The sequence below is a fragment of the Bombina bombina genome, chromosome 1 (genome assembly GCF_027579735.1).
Source record: "Bombina bombina isolate aBomBom1 chromosome 1, aBomBom1.pri, whole genome shotgun sequence".
In the NCBI taxonomy this organism is placed as follows: Eukaryota; Metazoa; Chordata; class Amphibia; order Anura; family Bombinatoridae; genus Bombina; species Bombina bombina.
Genome location: NC_069499.1, coordinates 804,258,395 through 804,279,893, shown reverse-complemented (window position 1 = coordinate 804,279,893; position 21,499 = coordinate 804,258,395). Strand labels below are relative to the sequence as shown.

Here is a 21,499-nt window from a genome sequence, read left to right as displayed (position 1 = left end):
CTGTGTGTCAGGCTGCCAGCATATACTGTGCCTACTTCCATCCTCAGTGCCAGTCCACGACTCCTATCTGGTGTAACATAATATTAAATTTTGTAAAAAAAAACTTTTACATCACTATTCGAGTGTTATTTAATATTAGTTCACAGGCCAGCCTGCCACCACTAGTGCCAGCCTGTGTGTCAGGCTGCCAGCACATACTGTGCCTAGTTCTATCCTGAGTGCCATTACTCCTATCTGTTGTAACATTTTTGTAACTTTTGTAAAAACAAACTGTTACAACACTCTGCTATTGTTATTTAATTGCAGTTGCCTGCCTACCTGCCAGCGTGTGTGCCAGGCCCACTTGCCAACTAGTTACACCAATCATATTTGTTATAACAGTAGTGTAAATATTTAAAATAAAATATTTTTTGACTGTGAATCATTGGCCTGCTAGTGCAATTGAATTGCAGTTGCCTGCCAGCCAGCGTGTGTGCCAGGCCCACTTGCCAACTGGTGCCACCAATCATATTTGTTATAATAGTAGTTTAAATATTAAAAATAATACATTTTTGACTCTGAAAGATCAGTCTGCTAGTGTAATCCAATTGCAGTTGCCTGCCTGCCTGCCAGCGTGTGTGCCAGGCCCACTTGCTGCCAACTATTCCCACCAATCATATCTGTTATAACAGTATAGTAAATATTTAGAATAAATAATTTTTTGCCTGTGAATCATCAGTCTGCTAGTGCCTTTGAATTGCAGTTGCCTGCCTGCCAGCGTGTGTGCCAGGCCACTTGCCAATTAGTTACACCAATCATATTTGTTCTAACAAAGACAGCCACTTGTGTTTTGGACAAATTTGAAGTAGGAGGACAGACCAATCACAGGGATTAAACTGCAAAGAATAGTAATACTTAAGAAAACCTAGTTATACCAGTACCACCATGGGTCCCAGACCGCATGTTTTGTTGTTATACTTTGTCAGGGTAATCATGCAGGCCATATAGACCTCCCTTGATAGGGGAAGTAACAGGGATTAAAGTGCAAAGAATAGTACAACTTAACACAACCTAGTTAACATTAACAGTGGTTCCCAGACCGTATGTCTTGTTATTAGATTTTGCCAGGATAATCAGCCAGGCCATATAGACCGCCCCCGATAGGGGGAGTAACAGGGATTAAAGTGCTAAGAATAGTAAAAATTAACACAACCTAGTTAACAGTGGTTCCCAGACCACATGTCTTGTTGTTATATTTTGCCAGGATAATTAGGCATGCCGTATAGACCTCCCCCGATAGGGGGAGTAACAGGGATTAAAGTGCTAAGAATAGTACTACTTAACACAACCTAGTTACCATGGGTCCATGACCGCATGTTTTGTTATTATACTTTGTCAGGGTAATCATGCAGGCCATATAGACCTCCCTTGATAGGGGGAGTAACAGGGATTACAGTTCTAAGAATAGTACTACTTAACACAACCTAGTTACCATGGGTCCCAGACCAGATGTTTTGTTGTTATACTTTGTCAGGGTAATCATGCAGGCCATATAGAACTCCACCGAAAGGGGGAGTAAGAGGGATTAAAGTGCTAAGAAAAGTTTTACTTAACACAACCTAGTTACCATGGGTCCCAGACCGCGTGTCTTGTTGTTATACTTTGTCATGGTAATCATGCAGGCCATATAGACCTCCACCGATAGGAGGAGTTACAGGGCTGAAAGTGCTAAGAATAGTACTACTTAACACAACCTAGTTACCATGGGTCCCAGACCACATGTTTAATTATTATACTTTGTCAGGGTAATTATATATCTAATAAATCTATCTATTTATCTTCTATCGATTCTATCTAACTATCAATCTATGTATATCTATCTATCTATCTATCCTATCTATCTATCTATCTATCTATCTATCTATCTATCTATCTATCTTGTGTCCGGACTGTTTTGAGACAGCCACTTGTGTTTTTGACAAATTTGAAGTAGGAGGACAGACCAATCATCTTCTTCCATCTCCCGGTTCCAAAAATGCAGGCCATATAGACCTCCCCCGATAGGGGGAGTAACAGGTTGTAGTAAACTGCTAAGAATAGTACTACTTAACACACCACGGGTCACAAACCGCATGTCTTATTGTTATACTCTGTCAGGGAAATTATATCTTTCAAATCTATCTATTTATCTATCAAATCGATCTAACTATCAAAGGTATCTATCAAATGTATATTGCATCTATTGATCGATGTAATTCGTATCTATAGAATGTATATTACATATTTTGGTTGATGTAATTCGTATCTATCAAATGTATATTGCATCTTTGGATCGATAACATTCGTATCTATCAAATGGATATTGCATCTATTGATCGATGTAATTCGTATCTATCAAATGTATATTGCATCTATTGATCTATGTAATTTGTATCGATCATATGTATATTGCATCGATTGAGCTATGTAATCTATGTATCTATCTATCAAATCTATCTCGTGGTTGTGCAAATGGACTGTTTGCGGTTGTTTGCGGTGCGTTACACTTGGAGTTTGCTCTGTCACTGTGAAGCGGCCGTAACCCTTACACTACCTGATAGATACGACATCATAACTGATGTTTTAAAGCATGTTATTGCAAACAATTTGGGAATGTTAGGTGATTTAGGCCCTTTATGGGTTAAAAGCAGACTCTGCATCAACTATGTAATTTTCCATGGGAGTTTTGACATGGATCCCCCTCCAGCATGCCACAGTCCAGGTGTTAGTCCCCTTGAAACAACTTTTCCATCACTATTGTGGCCAGAAAGAGTCCTTGTAGGTTTTAAAGTTCGCCTGCCTATTGAAGTCAATGGCAGTTCGCGCGGTTCGCCGGTTCGCGAACAATACCGGAAGTTTGAGTCCGCCGTTCGCGACATCACTAGTAACAATGCATACTGCCCAGGCAATTAAAGTCAACCTTGAAAGTCCTTTACTGCAGTCCATCACATCATGCTCAACTATATCAATGTTCTATGTGCATCAAATTCTATAGAAAGATACTAAAGTGATAAACCTCACTCATCTACACAAGATTCCACTACTATAACAATCAGTGGTGTATTTAATTTTATTCTCCTAGGCACTGGGAAATAAGTTGCCTCATGACCATAGTTATCATTTACCTACTATATTTAACTTACATTTACCTCACATATATCTCACAAATGGAGACTAAGGGGTAGATTTATTAAAAGTTGAGCAGAAATGATTCGCTAAAGCGAATCATGTCTGCTCAACCTCGCTAAATGCCGACAGCATACGCATTTAACATTGCACAAGCATTTCTGGTGAAATGCTTGTGCAATGCTGCCCCCAGCTCACTCGCGACCAATCGGCTGCTAGCTGGGGCTGTCAATCATCCCGATATGGCTGCATTATGACCTCACACTAGAAAACTAGGGATCATTGATTTCTTATGCAATTAAAAATATAACATTTGGACAGCACAAGATGAGGAAGTCAGCCTAACTTAGAATTAACACTCTAGATTTGCTTCTCTAAAATTTTGAGTGGCCTAGTTTAAAATATGCTACTGGTTACAGCAGCGGTAGTGCATCTTATGTCTGTCACTGACAGGAAATTGAAATGCTATCAATAAAATGATAGATAATATTTTGACTGCGATACATTAACACTATACTGGCTCTTGTAAGGACATTACTGCTCTTGAGAAAGATGGCTGTGTCCTTTTGAAACTACTTGACTATAGAGCTAACATGGAATAAAAATCATTCTGTTACATTTTGTTCCTGTGAGTATATTCAATTTAGGGCTTATAGTTTACACTATATTGTTGGAGTTTGCCAAAACATCTTGTAGCATTTCTATTTTTGGAAGATGCTTAGCTGATCACACGTAAACACATTGCACTTACGCTTTACATCCTAGTGACAATCACTCTGCTTACTCTTTTCAAGCTCCCATTATTTAGCATTAAGGTAAAAATGTTGGTTATATACAGAAAGCAAAATAAACTGAAATTTCAAGACCATGCTCTTCAGAATTATCTTTTTTTGTTTTTTGCTATGATCACACTAAAAGCATTTTGTCTAGTTCAGAAAATCATTCAATTGTGTATTCTTTATCCAGCGCAGTTAAAAAAAACTAGACAACCACATACTAAAACTTGCAGAACAAATGAACAAAATTACAGCTTACACCAGTGTGGTGGGGCATGGTTTTGAAACATTTTTACTGTCATTATTGGTATGAAACAAAAGGGGCTATTTACACTAAAAATAGCAGTAGTACTTATTTGATGATTTGTTTGCCGTTAAGAATGTAGTAAATAGATATTTCAAAACAACATAACGTGCCCAAATATCTTAACTGCAAGTCAAAAGAACTTTTACCCACAAGAGCGTTAGCAAATAAAAACTATGACCAGTAATTGGAACTCAGTCCTATATCTGGTTTTGCACTGCTTCGTGCTATGTGCCTGTATGTGAACAAAGAGTCTGCCCCTCCTTGTGACATTGTGGATGCACCACGTGATCCAAAGTACGTTTCACCAAGTTGGCCTTCTCAAGACTTTACTGTCTTCAGCCTATAATTGAGCTTTTTGTATCTGAATTGAATAATTCAACCAGCAACATTAAATTTACATTGACCTTCAGTGAAAGCTCTATTGACTTTCTGGATGTGACCGTGATCAAGGATGGATTTAGTTTTAAAACTGATATCTTCAGGAAAGAAACTGATAGAAATAATCTATTAGTGTATGACAGTGCACATCATCCCTCCTTGATCAGGTCACTACCTAAAAGTCAATTACTCAGGGTCAAACGGATTGTCACAGAAGAATCCAAGGTTCCCATAAGATTGGCTGAGATGGGTGAGAAATTCCTGGAACGTGGCTATCCGCATGATCTAATTATGAACACCATTGATATGGTGTCCAAGTTGGACCGTGACGCCCTGTTAAAATCTAAAAAACCATCAGATAAAAATCAAAAGAGGATGGTTTTTGTATCTGAGTTTTCTAGACAGAGTGATCAGGTGTTGAAAATAATACAGAGACATTGGGGCATCTTGAGGAGATGTAATGCGGATGTTGAGGAGTTTGATAAGTTTCCTATGCCAGCTTACAAGCACAGTAAAAGCCATAGAGATTCTCTAATACGGGCTGGCATTGGTTCTGTCAAATCTATATCTCAACAGTTTATCACCAAAAAGAATCTTGGTTGTTTCCCTTGTCTTGGGTGCAGTAACTGCAGTTGCATTGTGAAAAGTCCCTATTTTGCACATCCACATAGTGGGCACAAATTCTATTATAGGGATTTTTTCACTTGCAACAGTAGTTACGTTATATATATGATCAAGTGTCCATGTGGGAAGGCCTACATTGGCGAGTCCACTAGGAGGGTACGTGATAGAATAACTGAACACAAGAGTAACATCAGGTGTGGTAAATTGTCAGCTCCTGTGGCCTATCACTTTTTGGCAGCAGGCCACCAAATAAGCCAACTTCGGTTCCAGGTGATTGAACAGGTGAAAGTCCCTAGAAGGGGTGGCAATAGGGAAGTTTTACTCAAGCAGCGAGAGTCCTTCTGGATTTTTCACCTTGACACCTTGGAACCGAAGGGGCTTAATAGAGAAATAGATTGGTCAGTTTTTTATTAATCTTTTTCTATTATGTCTTTTTTAAAGATAAATCTGTTTTGTCATTTTCTACAATTACATACAATTATATTGTAAATAATATTTGGTTTGGTAGGTTCAATATTTGACATTGTTTGAATCTGTAATTAGGGCTTCATAGATGTTTGTTTTTAGTTATTATTTTTTAGGCGATTATACACCTATGGGGCCGCTAGATGGCGCTGTCCCTTCATTGTTGCATTGTTAGAAAGATTGTAAGGGTTAAATCCCAGGTAAGCTATTTAAACAGGTGTATCTGTATAGGTGGTTATCACATGATTAAGGGGCACACTGCCCCGAAACGTCGTGGTTACTGGACCCTGCTGTCTCTACAATAACGTAAATCACTTTTTGGCATACTGGCGAGCCTCCATTCCTTATTTTTTCCACTGTTATATGGGAGTTTGGTAGTTACTCCCTGGAGCTCAGACCATTGGCGTTGGTGCTGGATATTACTGACTTTCTTTCAGACTATAATTGTCAGCAGCAACTGGATCCCTCAAGATCCTCTTGCTAGCCATGGTCTGTGCCTACTTTGGGTTTCATTCTTTTTATACGGTTTTTAAAGCAATGTTGATTGGTAAGCAGATAAACCAACCAGGACTGGAGAGGTCGACTCATTGTCCAAACTGAGCTTCCCACTCTTCTGACTTATTAACAGCACTTCCAATAAAAGATAACATGTCACTATTACTTAGGAAGAATTAATATATCCCATTACTAAATTGATGTGCTCTGATTTCGGATCTCATGAGAACTACAATTGAAAGTGACCAGGATATAGATTCCACAGCACCACTCATTATAAAAGCATCTTCTTTTATTCAAACGTTCAAGCAGTACAAATAGTAGTATTTTTTACTGCTTGAACTTTTGAATAAAAGAAGATGCTTTTATAAAGACTGTTGTTGTGGAATCTATATTCAGAAGACTGGATGATAGGGTATGCATTGACCCTAACCCAGTGCATCCATTGTTTGTGTTGAAAGTTAATCCCATTCTGCTGTGCCCATTCTTGGATACAGACAATTGAAAGTGACAATGTTGTCTCTGTGTAGTGACCTAATTGCTATAATCTGCATTTTATTTGTGGTCTACGGCTAAGTACAAGACACATTTACAAATGTTAGTGTGCCGGCCAAACATTTCAATGTCCTTAAAAAAAAATATGATTAAAAGTTAATGTTCTAAACACATATTCCAGAATATCCTCATCTCTATCTATAACCAAATCAACTCCATCTGCTAGATTACGAATTTACCTACACAGACAGGCTCTCCGCCGCTCCATAATCCATCTTCCATACAGATACGACTGCGATCTCCCTCTATTTGGTAACCAGGAGAACAAGAATAGTCACACCTGGAGCCCTCAAAAACACCATTTGAACACTGATAAGATCCGAATAGTATTGCTGGAAGGACATGGCATCGGATTTCTGAAACAGATTATTTATTATTATAAGTAAGTATTGATGTTAGAAATATTAATAATACTCAAAAGGTAGATAATCATAACATTTCTTAAGACTAAGGGGCATATGTATCAAGGTCTGGTGGACCTGATCCGACACTGCGGATGAGGTCCGCCAGACCTCGCTGAATATGGCGAGCAATACGCTTGCCGTATTCAGCATTGCACCAGCAGCTCACAAGAGCTGCTGGTGCAACGCCGCCCCCTGCAGACTCGCGGCCAATAGGCCGCCAGCAGGGGGGTGTCAATCAACACGATCATACTCTTTCGGGTTGAATTGTGGCGATGTCTGTCCGCCTGCTCAGAGCAGGCGGACAGGTGATGGAGCAGCGGTCTTTGTGACCGCTGCTTTATAACTGCTGAAGAAACACAGGGCATCAAGCTCCATTCGGAGCTTGATACATATGTCCCTAAGTATTTAGTGCTGTTTATGAAAAAAAAAAAAACTGTTCTCTACCTTGCTGAAGAAGTGTATGGGCTCTGCTCTAAGCACACAATGAACTGAAGAGAGTAAAATGCCTGAAATCTTCCAATCATGATACAATAAGTTTTCTGCACTGAAACAAAAAAACTCATCTACATATTTTACGTCCTATTTACTGCATGTTCTAACACTTCTTTGTTAACCCTTTGGCTGCTAAGCCATTTCCCACCTGGGTGGGTCTTGGGGGTCTGTAGCTGCTTAGATGCCTGAGATACAGGTTTCTAAGCAGCATGCCCCCTCCTCCCATACTTAACATTGTTAAGTATAAATAAAGTTGCGTGGTGACGTCATCACGTAATTGCGCATGACGTCACCGCGCATCACGTGAAGCCCCGGTGATGCCTGTCACTCTACAGGCACGATCGCCGGGGTAGGATCAGTAAGGAGCCCCCAGATCTCCCTCAAGGTGGGAGAGTGCTCATGACGGCTCTGAGCCGTCATTAGCACCAGAGTGAGAAACTCTGTGACGGCTCAGAGCCGTCATTAGCACTCAGAGGGTTAAAGGACCATTAAAGGGACACTAAACCCAAAATTTTTTTTTCGTGATTCAGATAGTGCTTGCAATTTTAAGCAACTTTCTAATTTACTCCTATTATCAAATTTTCTTTGTTCTCTTGCTATCTTTATTTGAAAAAGAATGCATCTAAGCTTTTTTTTGGTTAAGTACTCTGGACAGCACTTTTTTATTGGTGGAAGAATTTATCCACCAATCAGCAAGGACAACCCAGGTTGTTCACCAAAAAATGGGCCGGGATCTAAACTTACATTCTTGCATTTCAAATAAAGATACCAATAGAATGAAGAAAATTTGATAATAGGAGTAAATTAGAAAGTTGCTTTAAATGTCATGCTTTATCTGAATCATGAAAGACAAAATTTGGGTTCAGTTCCCTTTAAGTATAGTAGAATTGCATAATCAAAATGTACATAATAAACCTCCTATGTATGGAGGGACTGTCGGCCCAGAACGTCGGGTCGCACACTTGAAAAGCCGATCCTACAAGGAGGCTTAGCTCTCCCAAACATAATTTTGTATTACAATGCCGCTAGACTATCGCACATCCCCCGCTGGAATGACCCCGAAAGACAACTTAGCTGGTATTCCTTAGAGTCCTCACTACTGCCTCCGAGTATAACCCTGTCTGATATACTATGGATCCCCTCTCATCATAGACGAGCTATTGATAACCTCCACCCTGTTTTTAAACATGCGCTTCGATTCTGGGACCAGATCAGACATAACCCAGACATATCCCCTCACCCTTCTCCCGCTCTGACAATCTCTGCTGCACTTTACTGTTTCCCAGACTCTCACTACGACCTATGGCCACAGTTGCGAACACTTCAGATTTCAGACTTCTATGAGGAAGGCAAATGGCTCTCACACCCCGCAATTTGTGCTAAACTCCAACTCCCACCCAAATTGCATTTTGAGGGATTTCGTTTAAGCACCCGCCTACGCACATGGGGCTATCCCAAACAGACACTACGTCCAATGACTGCCTGGGAGAGGTCATGGCTTGGGGTTCATAGCCTCAGACACCTTTTATCCTTCCATTACAGTCTACTCACTAATCCGACTCCCTCACATAAAATTTCACAACACCACGCATGGGAAAGAGAAATAGGTTTCACTGTCACCCTAGATGTTTGGCATGCTAGAATCAAAACAACCAAAAAGATCCTCCATTGCGCCATACTCTGGGAGCTACATTATAAGATCCTGGTCCGTTGGCACCTTGTCCCAACTATACTACACACGATATACCAATCGCAATCTCCCGAGTGCTGGAGAAAATGCAAAATGCATGGCACCCCGCTTCACATTTGGTGGTCTTGCCCAGTAATTCAGCCATTATGGAAAAAAATATTTGTGCTTCTCCAGTCACTCTGCCTCACCCCCCCATTTACCCCTGAAGTAACTCTCTTGCACATGCAGATGCCCAGCCTCACTTCTCCTGGAGAAGCCCTCACAATTTATGTCCTCATGGCCACAAAATTAGCCCTAGCAAGGACTTGGAAAAAAGAGGAACCCCCGACCCTCTCCCAGGTAATCTCAACTGTACACTACATTGGCCAAATGGAACAATACTCGTACAGAGTACTTGACAAGACTGATTTTTTCCATGAAATCTGGTTCCCATGGCTTACAAAATTCCCAAACTGGTCACCAAACCTCTAGACCCCACCTTAGGCCCGCTCACCACCTTCCCCGTCCTCCTCTCCTCTTCCCTCCCCCCCCCCCCTTTTTTTTTTTTTTCCCTTCTTCCCTTCATCCCCTCTCACACTTACCGTGCTCACTTCTCATGAGCCTTCTCGCTCTATAATCTAACAAAATAGGAGCACCAACACCATCATACTCAAAACCACAGACACAGTACCCAAACACATACCCACAACAGATCAATTTCAGAAAAGAGACCCTATTTATGCCTGTGTTTGTTCTCACTCTTGTTTTTATTTATCATTGTCTACATACATATACAAATGTTTGGCTTATACAATACTCAAATTTGTATTCCAGCTACACGTTTTTACAACCTCAGTCTTTTGTATCCTCAGGCAATGTTGTTATATATTATACTGTCTCAATAAAAAAAAATTGTTTAAAAAAAATAAATAAAAAACATATACATAATAAAAAGACAATGCAATAGGACTTACTCTGGATTTTTAAATGAGCAGTAGATTTCCTCTGACAAATATCAAAATTTACTGCCCCCTTTATCATGTGACAGCCATCAGCCAATCAGAAACTCCTGTACATATACACTGGGAACTTTTGCACATGCTCAGTAGTAGCTGGTGCCTTAGTGTGCATATACAAATGTTGTGCACAATTTGATAATGGAAGTAAATAGTAATGGCTCTTAAAACTGCATGCTCTATCTGAATCATAAAAGTTTAATTTTGACTTTAGTGTCCTTTAAAACACCTTTGCTTTTATTACAATTATTTCTCACAGGTAAGTCTGTTACTATTCACTTCATTACTATAGTAATAATGACATGAATTAATCTTGTAGAAGCTCAATCACATGACCAAGCCAAACAAATACAATGACCAATGAGGATAGCATGGATTAGTTAGTAAACTTAATTTGTTAAAGACTGCACAACCTAGTAAATAGATGTTATGTCTTGTTTACATCGTATGCCTTTATATATTTACTAGGCGATAAACCTAAACTAATACCCCTATAAAAATAAAAAATCCCCCAAAATAAAAACCGTAAGTTAAACAGCTCTTTTACCTAAACAAACGACCAATTACCCCCTAACAGTAAAACCCCCCGCCCACCAAACCCCCAAAATAAAAAAAACTAACACTAAAAAAAACTAAACTACCCATTTCCCCTAAAGGGCATTTGTATGGGAATTGCCCTTAAAAAGGCATTCAGCTCTTTTACTGCCCTTAAAAGGGCAATCGGCTCTTTTCCAGACCATTAAATCCCTAATCTTAAAAATAAAGCCCCTCCCCCCAAATAAAATCCTAACACTAAGCCCAAAATATGTACTCACCTTTCCTGAAGTCCGGCGGAGAAGGTCTTCTTCCAGGCGACTCCATCATCTTCTATCTTCATCCGGAGCAAAGGCGGCATGGAGCGAAGGTGCGGAGCTGTGGATCCTCATTGGCGGTCCTCACCAGCGGCACGAAGCGGAGGTGCGGAGCTGTCTTCCCCGATGCGTGGATCCTTAGCGGCGGTCCTGAACGGCAACAGCGGCAGTCCTCAGCGGCATGGAGGCTCCTCTTCATCCGATGTCCGTCGTACACTAAAGATTGAATGCAAGGTACCGCAATCAATTTGGGGTACCTTGCATTCCTATTGGCTGTAGTTTTTAAATCAGCCAATAGGATTAGAGCTACTGAAATCCTATTGGCTGTTCAAATCAGCCAATAAGATTTCAGTAGCTCTCATCCTATTGGCTGATTTCAAAATTTCAGCCAATAGGATTGCAAGGTACCCCAATAAATATGGGGTACCTTGCATTCAATCTTTAGTGTGTGACGGACGATTGCATGAAGAGGAGCCTCCACACCGCTGCGGACCGCTGCCCTTAAGGACCGCCCCCAAGGACAGCCGCTGAGGATCCAGGCATCGGGAAGACAGCTCCACACCTCCGCTCTGCGCCGCCTTTGCTCCGGATGAAGATAGAAGATGATGGAGCCGCCTGGAGGAAGACCATCTCCGCCAGATTTCAGGAACAGTGAGTATCTATTTGGGGCTTAGGTTTAGGCTTTTTTATTTACATTTTTTGGGTGTTTTTTTTTTAGATTAGGGTTTTTTTGGCTTAAAAAAGAGCTGATTGCCCTTTTAAGGGCAGTAAAAGAGCTGAATACCCTTTTAAGGGCAATGCCCATACAAATGCCCCTTTAGGGGCAATGGGTAGCTTAATTTTTTTTTAGTATTCGTTTTTTTATTTTGGGGGGTTGGTTGGGTGGTGGGTTTTACTGTTGGGGGCTATTGGTAGTTTAGATTAGGGGGTGTTTTTATTTTGGGGGGCTTTTTTATTTTCATAGGGATTAGGTATATTTTTTTTATTTTTGATAATTTTGTTTATTTTTTTCTGTAATGTTAGACTTTTTTATTTTAATTGTAATTTAGTAGTAATTAGGGTTAGTTTAGGGGGTGTCTGGTTAGGGGGCTTAATAATTAAATTAATTATTTGCATTGTGGGGGGTTTGGCGGTTTAGAGGTTAATAGGATAATTAGGTTGATTGTGATGTGGGTGTTTGGCAGATTAGAGGTTAATAGGTTAATTAGGTTTATTGCAATGTGGGGGGGTTGGCGGTTTAAGAGTTAATAGGGTAAATAGGGTTATTGCGATGTGGGGATTTTGTAGTTTAGGGGTTAATAGGTTAATTAGGTTTATTGCAATGTGGGTGGTTGACGGTTAAGGGGTTAATGTTTTAATTATGTTACATGCTGATTAGGGGTTAATTACTTTATTGTTATGCGATGTGGGGGTTTGTGGTTAAGGTGTTTGCTATTATTTTTATTTCTTGTGGGCGGTTATGTGTTTTTTAGTTATTTTGTGCGGGCGGTTGCGTGTTTTTTTTTTAAGGCTTCGGGTTTGCCAACGCTGCATCCAGGTGGATTCCGAAGGTGGATTCTTTCACCATCCTGCCATTTTCGGAATCCATCGGGATACAGCTTTGCTGCATTCAGGTGGATTCTTTTGGCTGCACGCTCAGCCAATATTCTTTGAGGATGCGTGCGCAACTGGCGACACTGACGGACGTGTTAATAACACGATTATAGTATAGATAGATATTATTTTTCTATCTTGTCTGAAATATATATTTATGAACTGTTTATTGCAATTCTGCATTAATCAGGAACTTAAATTAGTTGATTGGAATGGTTTCACTTGTATTTATCAATGCACCCATCCATATCTACAATCTATTAGAAAATAAGATTATTAAATGGCCCATCTGAATCAGGACCCTGATTAAAGGTATCAGAAATATTTATGAGTAATTTTTAATACACTACCTGGTCATCATAATGAATAGGGGCCATTATTACACTTTAGTCTGAAGTCATTAGTTCTATACTGCAGATGATGTTTAGACCTCATCAGACACTGAGCCCAATTATCTTACATTCTCTGGATCAGAATGTTGCTGACACTCGCAGGGGCTGCCTTCAGTAAATTCTCTGAAAAAAGGACTGTCCCTGTGAGTTGCGGGATTCCGCACATGAAAATAAAATAGGTTCCTGGAAAAGGAAACTTTGCTGGGTAGAGTGAAGTTAAAGGGGGCACAGGTTAAAAATTAAACACTGCAGCCAATACAAGACAGATTACTCCATTTTCAAGGTATAGTATACGACAGTTGCCTCCATTTTCATATGCATGTATTTTTATATGAGTGTTTTGTATATTTAGACACAAACTCAACAACTTTTAGTCTGAGAAATAAAACAACTGCAGGGGGAATGTTTAGAGAATACAACAGACCTTGCAGAGAACTTTCAACTATGACCATGGAACACCCCTGTTCAGCCCACTTGAAGAGGTGGGGAAACTGGTTTTACATTAGGAAAAACAATACACTTACTATGAATTTTACAGGATTTTTTTGCATTTCGATGTGTATTTGTATTTTCCATAAAATAAGATTTTCTTACAATTTTTTATTTGATTTAACGATACACTTTTTTAGTGTATCTTTTTATTTGAATGTGTTATTTATTCATTTTATATGATTTTTAAATTACAAATTTTTATGAGCCCTATTTTAATGTATGAATTTCCTTTACATACTTTAATACAGAGAACACTACTTATCAAGACACACTGTTCTTAGGGTAAAACATTGCCTTTACAGAATTCCACCAGGGGCTTTATACTACTGGACAAATTTCATAGAGAATCTCACAAGCCCAGAGACCTTTAGATAATCTGGCCCACTAGTTTAGCGGTATGTTCATTTGTTATATTCTTTGTTCCTTATACACTTACTTCTGCAGTGCACATATCCAGACCAGCGACGGCTTGGCAAGCACTGCACTGAGCTCTGTCCAATAAGACGAAATCCCTGGTCACATGAGATACGACAGCGTGTTCCAAGAGTACTTCGATAGCTCCCTCCACGTGGTGAGTAGCATGCAGCTTCTCCATCCTGAACTTGTAGGTCATAACACCAGCGAGGGACTTGGGAATGAGGAAAGACAAATTAGAACAAATTATATACAGTATGTTCTAAATAATGACCCACTGGCCAATTTTCTTGCAAACCTACATAGAATTTGAGCAAAACACAACACAAATACTCATCTCATCATTCCTTCAGAATTTAAAGGACAGTGAATGTTCATTTTTATTTTTTTATTGCTACAAAAGACTGAAAAATGCAACTAATATTAAGAAATGGTCAGATTAAAGAAATATTTTGCTTCTTGGCGATTGCTTCCCATTTGAAATCTCCATTCTGCTATACTTAACATATTTTTGTTACTATTGTGACTTAATAAAGTTTTTATTGTTTTTAAATAGTGAGGTCATGGTTGGCATTATTTGTTTCTTTTGGTCTTTCTATCCCATCCTCCTCCCAAAATGTTCTAGTTTTAATAGACATGGAGATCACCATCCTCTGGCTGCTCCTGAAACCCCAAACTCCACTGCTAGACCATCCAAACCCCAAACAAAAATTACTCAATACCATTCACACTTTATAGTGGTACACTACTGTAATTTCTCCACAATACCAATATTGTGGTCACTAGAATACTGCTGAGATCTCACCATTGCAAAAATATATATATCATGGCTGGAGACATATCCCTATGCATCAATGTTACAAGTGGTATCACATATTAAACTCTTGGATGTATGGGAGGGTTGCAAGACATTGCAAAGCTCTCTCTGGAATACATGGGCTTAACCCTAACCGTAGACCCAGCCCTAACCATAGCCCTAACTATTACAGTGTCATCCCTCACCTGTCATAGGCATTTGCAGATAGTGACATTTTCACAGTTATAGGCAAACTCTTCACCCACAACCTTCTACTTATAAACATGTTGTCAATAATATTGTGTCTGCGCTTTTAAAATCAAGACCAGGGATTACATGGCCCCTGAACTGCAAAGACAGAGTTGCATACGCTTATGGTTCTCTTCCTTTTATGTGGCAAAATACTGAGAGGTTGCAGAATATAAATTGCAGACGTGTAAGAATCTCTGGATAGTAATAAAATATCTCAAGTTTTGTTTACCTGTTTTTATTGAGTAAAAATAAACTACTAATAGCCCTTAAAAGGGCCTTTTGTAGGGCATTGCCAATTACCCCCTAACAGTAAAGCTTCCCACCTACCAAACCCCCCAAAATAAAAGAACCTAACAGTAAAAAAAAAAACTAAACTACCCATTGCCCCTAAAGGGGCATTTGTATGGGCATTGTCCTTAAAAGGGCATTCAGCTCTTTTACTGCCACCCCAAAAAATAAAAAAAAAGCCTAAGACTAAACCCCAAATAAGTACTCACCGTTCCTGAAGTCTGGCGTAGAAGGTCTTTTTCCAGGCGGCTCCATCATCTTCTATCTTCATCCGGAACGAAGGCGGCACAGAGCGGAGGTGCGGAGCTGTCTTCCCCGATGCGTGGATCCTCAGCGGCTGTCCTCAACGACGGCGGTCCTCTGCGGTGGTCCTTGGCGGCGTTCCTCTGCGGCATGCAGGCTCCTCTTCATCTGATGTCCGTCGTACACTGAAGATTGAATGCAAGGTACAGCAATCAATTTGGGGTACCTTGCATTCCTATTGGCTGATATTTTGAAAACAGCCAATAGGATTAGAGCTACTGAAATCTTATTGGCTGTTCAAATCAGCCAATAATATTTCAGTAGCTTATTGGTGCCGATGTACGAGAAACACAGAGAATTAACAAAAACTTACATTCATGTCACCGAGTGTGCAACCCGAAAGGGCACACATGTGAGGGCACACATCGTTGCGAGTGGTTGAGGTTTTCGCTATTTTTTACAAATCACAACACAACAGCTAGTAAATATATATATATATATATATATATATATATATATATATATATATATTTATATATATATATTCATTTTTTTTTGGGGGGGGGGGGGTAGGAGCTGAACTCCAGTTTTTTTGTTAAATAAAGCCAAGTATGCCAGTAAGGCCTTGTAGTGGTTTAAATGCATGTTTACTATATTTCTTGCTGATAAGGAGAGAGTAATACTATACATTACTCAATGAATGTGACTTATACTCTTTTTTTGTTACTATATATTTTCTGTTTTATACAGCAGGGAATACACATTAAACATATTATTAGCTAAATGTCTGTTTCTAATTACACTTCTATACATGAAATGTAAACAACTAAACAAAAGAAATACAATTCTCAGGGCCTTCCAGTAGGTGGCGAGCTAAGATAGCTGCTACTGTCTAAGCTCTGTAGAAGGCTTATGTTTTCATTGCTGATTCTAGCCATCCACAGCTGTCATCCACATCTCCAATGGCAACTTACCTAGCCAGAACATTTAGTTGATAGAGTGTATACCATTTCCTTTATCACGGGAGGCACCTAATTAGTTGTGAAACCTCTATAGTTGTAAAAACAGCACAATTGGAAGGGCTGTTTTTATTTTCTTATACAGCTTTACTTATTTATTTTACTTATTTTACATGGACTTCTTATAATGGTGCATCAGATGTAATGACAAACAATTCTCAGTTCTACCAGGGCCATTTAGAACCCCCCTTGATTGAACCAGACTTCTTTATTAAACTGCAAATACACAAGTCTGTTCTATCCATGTTATCCTGTCTACTGGATATCATGGCGTGGAAACAACAGCAGAAGGTATCTGTCATAAACTGCCAGGACTAGCACAAACTGAGGGTTGTTTTGTACTTATCCCTTGTGGATCTCTAGCTTTGGTTTATTCAATAAACTGAATTTTATACTTAACCAGGATTTAAAGGGACAGTAAAGACAAAATTAAATGTTCATGATTCAGATAAAACATGCAATTCTAAACGTTCCAGTTTACTTCTATTATTATATTTGCTATCCTGGCTACGTAGGCTGATAGGGGCATAGGTGAGTGCATGTCTTTAGCATTCTAGGTTAGCTTTATTTGCAACTATGTCTAATAATGCTATAAATAATGTTGTAAACACTGATGCCAAATAGCTAAAGACACGTGCACACTCCTGAGCTCACTTACGATTACACTTTAACAAAGGATACCACAGAAACTAAGCAAAATTGATAATAGAAGTAATTGTAAAAATTCAATGCTCTATCCAATCTATTAGTTTAATTGTCCCTTTACTCGTACTTTAATGATCACCCAATCCTTCCAAACACACAACCTGTATTTATAACTAATGCAAATAAATTAACCATCTCCTGAGGTTCTCTCAACTTGCTCTATATATAAATATAGCATAACTATCTATAGGGCATTGTGCATGCATATGGAAGAACAAAAATTAAGCATATTAAATCTATGTTTTGGCATGAAAAAGAGGTTCATGTAAAATCTATACTATAATCGGATTTGTAACGCGTCCGTCGCCAGTTGCGCACGCATCCTCAAAGGAATTAAAATATTAACCCCTAAACCGCCAACCCCCACATTGCAATAAACCTATTTAACCTATTAACTCTTAAACCGCCAACGCCCCACATAGCAATAAACCTAATTAACCTATTAACCCCTAAATCTCCAAACCCCCACATCGCAATAACCCTAATAAACCTATTAACCCCTAAACCGCCACATCACAGTAACCCTAATTAATATATTAACCCCCATACCGCCAACCCCCCCACAACGCAAATAACTAATTTAATTACTAAGCCCCCTAACCTAACACCCCCTAAATTAACCCCAATTACTACTTAATTACAATTAAAATAAAAAACTAACATTAAATTACAAAAAATAAAAAAAGTCTAACATTACAGAAAAAAAATAAACAAAACGATCAAAAATAAAAAAAATTAAACCTAATCCCTATGAAAATAAAAAAGCCCCCCCAAAATAAAAACAACCCCTAATCTAAACTACCAATAGCCCTTAAAAGGGCCTTTTGTAAGGCATTGCCCTAAGTTAAACAGCTCTTTTACCTCTAAAAAAATACCCCCTAACTGTAAAAACCCCTCCACCCACCTAACCCCCCAAAATAAAAAAAACCTAACACTAAAAAAACTAAACTACCCATTGCCCCTAAAGGGGCATTTGTATGGGCATTGCCCTTAAAAAGGCATTCCGCTCTTTTACTGCCCTTAAAATCAGCTTTTATTCAAGCCAAAAAAAAACAGAATCTAAAAAAAACACCCCAAAAATTAAAATAAAAAAGCCTAAACCTAAGCCCCAAATAGGTACTCACTGTTCCTGAAGTCTGGCAGAGAAGGTCTTCTTCTAGATGGATCCATCATCTTCTATCTTCATCTGGAGTGAAGGCGGCGCGGAGCAGAGGTGCGGAGCTGTGTTCCCGATGCCTGGATCCTCAGCGGCGGTCCTCAACGGTGGCAGTCCTCGGTGGCAGCGATCCTCAGCTGCATGGAGGCTTCTCTTCATGTGATCGTCCATCACACACTGAAGATTGAATGCAAGGTACCCCATATTTATTGGGGTACATTGCATTCCTATTGGCTGAAATTTGGAAATCAGCCAATTGGATGAGAGCTACTGAAATCCTTTTGGCTGATGTGAACAGCCAATAGGATTTCAGTAGCTCTAATCCTATTAGCTGATTTCCAAATTTCAGCCAATAGGAATGCAAGGTACCCCAAATTGAATGTGGTACCTTGCATTCAATCTTCAGTGTACAACAGAGATCGGATGAAGAGGAGCCTCCATGCCGCCGAGGAACACTGTCGAGGACCACCGTTGAGAACCGCCGCTGAGGATCCAGGCATTGGAAAATACAGCTCCGCACCTCCGCTCTGCGCCGCTTTCACTCTGGATGAAGATAGAAGATGATGGATCCATCTGGAAGAAGAGCTTCTCCACTGGACTTCAGGAACAGTGAGTACCTATTTGGGGCTTAGGTTTAGGATTTTTTATTTTAATCTTTTGGGTGTTTTTTTTTTTAGATTAGGGTTTTGTTGGGCTTGAAAAGGAGCTGATTGCCCTTTTAATGGCAATGCTCATACAAATGCCCCTTTAGGGACAATGGGTAGTTTAGTTTTTTTTAGTGTTAGGTTCTTTTATTTTGGGGGGTTTGGTGGGTGGGGGATTTTACTGTTAGGGGGTAATTGGTAATTTTTGTAAATAAAAGAGCTGTTTAAGTTGGGGCAATGCCCTACAAAAGGCCCTTTTAAGGGCTATTGGTAGTTTAGTATTAGATTAGGGGGTGTTTTCATTTTGGGGGATTTTTTATTTTTATAGGGGTATTAGTTTAGGCTTAAATTTTTTATTTTGGATAGCTTTATTTTTTTTTTTCTGTAATTTTACTTATTTTTTGTAACTTTAGCTTGGGGTTTGTATTTTTTAAACTTTAGCTTGGGGTTTGTATTTTTTAAACCTAGACTGCCCTCTGGGCAGGCGTGTTGTCTAGTTAGTTAATAAGAGTTAATTGTATTACAATCAGCTGATGTAATAACATTTTAAATAGACATGGCTTATAACCACCACCCTCTTGTGGGGTTGATTTCTGATGCCGATTCTTGTTTTACATAGCCTTTCTATAAAGAATAAAAAGTTTTTATTTACAGCTATTTCAAATGATAAAATATAGGTAAAGCAGCTATTTGTAAACAATTACTCTCCAGTAGGTAAAATGGATCACTGGTAACTTATTAAAGGGGAGAAAAGATTACTCTAAAATGTTCCTTTATACGTTGGCATTAATGTAAGTTTTGTGCCACTGAATTTAAGAATCTTATAACCAAACATTATACTAAATTGAGCACACGGACTCAGATTCAGGCATATTATAGGATTGTCATGTTCTAAGAGCTCTGCCCAGTTGTCCCTCTTGAAACTAATCCTTCTGTGCAAATATCCCAGTTTCTAAAGTGATACCAGCAGTGGTGTTGCCAAAGGAGGCCAGAGGGGGCACTAGCCCCCCTCCCCGCATAATAGCTGGCCCCTTATGTGCCTCACCCAATGCTTCCCACCACCATTCTGCCAAGGCACTGTAGCAGCTCCAGCTGGTCCAGCCCGTGACATGTCCCAGCGGTGGCATGCTCCACCCTGTCCATGGCACCCATGGTCATTTCGGTGATATGCCCAGTCTCACCATACCATTGAGGCCCCTCCCACAAATCACTGGTGAGCCTCATGGAAGTGCCCCACCAAAAATGACATTTCTGGGGAAGCCACTGGAAACCAAAGACTTCTCAGAGCCTCCATTCACATCCCATTCACAACCCACCTAATCACTGCCCATGGCCAGCGCAACATGGCCCACTTCCCACCCAACCCCACCCATAGTGCACCTGCAGTTCCAACCAAAGAACATCCACCGCTCTACCTTCAAATCTCCCTCACATAGCATTTATCTTCTAGTCCATGAAATGTTCAGATATATGGTCATGAACTACACTAAAATGATGCAGCTCCATTTTAGTGATCAGCTCATACTTGGATTACAACTTCTTATGCTCACTAAATAGTTTCTGCTCATAGCAAATACCCATCAGGGAGATTCTGCTATAACATTGAACCTTATGTTACATGATTATTAGTGTTATACTGCCTAAAAATTAAAAGCAATCCCCGCTTACTGCAAACCCTTATGCTAGCACTACACGTATGTCTAAATGCAAGGCCCTCTGAGACCCCCAACTGCACTTAACCATTACCAAATTACTCCCTTTGACCCCTTTAACTACAAGGATGATTCACCAATTTACTTTAGTTATCAAATTCACCTATTTCTATTTTTTCCTTTGTTAAAACTTTGCTTGTTTAAAGAAGAGAACACTGTGGTAGGCTCAGGAGCGTGCCCAAGCCCTGAGTTCTATATGTAAGACCTCGTTACAAACAATGACATATGATTTTTCAGTTTTGTTGAACTGTAATCTACACTATTACATATGGCAGATTTTTTTAAATCTATAGAAATGCTGGAATAGCATGATGAAAGCAAGACACAGCTGCATTACAACACAAACTGCTTATTTTATACAGGAACAATTATTTAGAATACCATAACGGCACCTGCATATGACCTTTCTTGCGCAGTTCACAATGGGAATGTACCATGCAAATTATTGCTGTCTTACTTTATTTGGAAAAAATCTCAGTTACAGTTTCATCATAAAATGTGTTTTTAATATCTAGAGTTATTGTTCAGTTGGTAATGATCTTTACTTGCTTCTGTATTAGGGGCAATGTTTTAAAAACTGAAATATGAGTTCCCCTTAAAAAGACGTTATACAAATA

At 39.4% G+C, this 21,499-nt stretch overlaps 1 protein-coding gene across 1 annotated transcript in view; it reads right to left on the bottom strand.

Annotated features, from left to right (window-relative positions):
• Positions 1–21,499, bottom strand: part of SRPX2 (sushi repeat containing protein X-linked 2) — a 151,083-nt gene that overhangs the window by 64,514 nt on the left and 65,070 nt on the right. Inside the window, exons 4-5 of the mRNA XM_053692235.1 lie at positions 14,090–14,281; positions 6,924–7,100 (exon numbers count right to left, since the gene is read on the bottom strand). Coding sequence (XP_053548210.1) covers positions 6,924–7,100; positions 14,090–14,281 — 369 coding nt within the window. The remainder of the gene's footprint in view (positions 1–6,923; positions 7,101–14,089; positions 14,282–21,499) is intronic.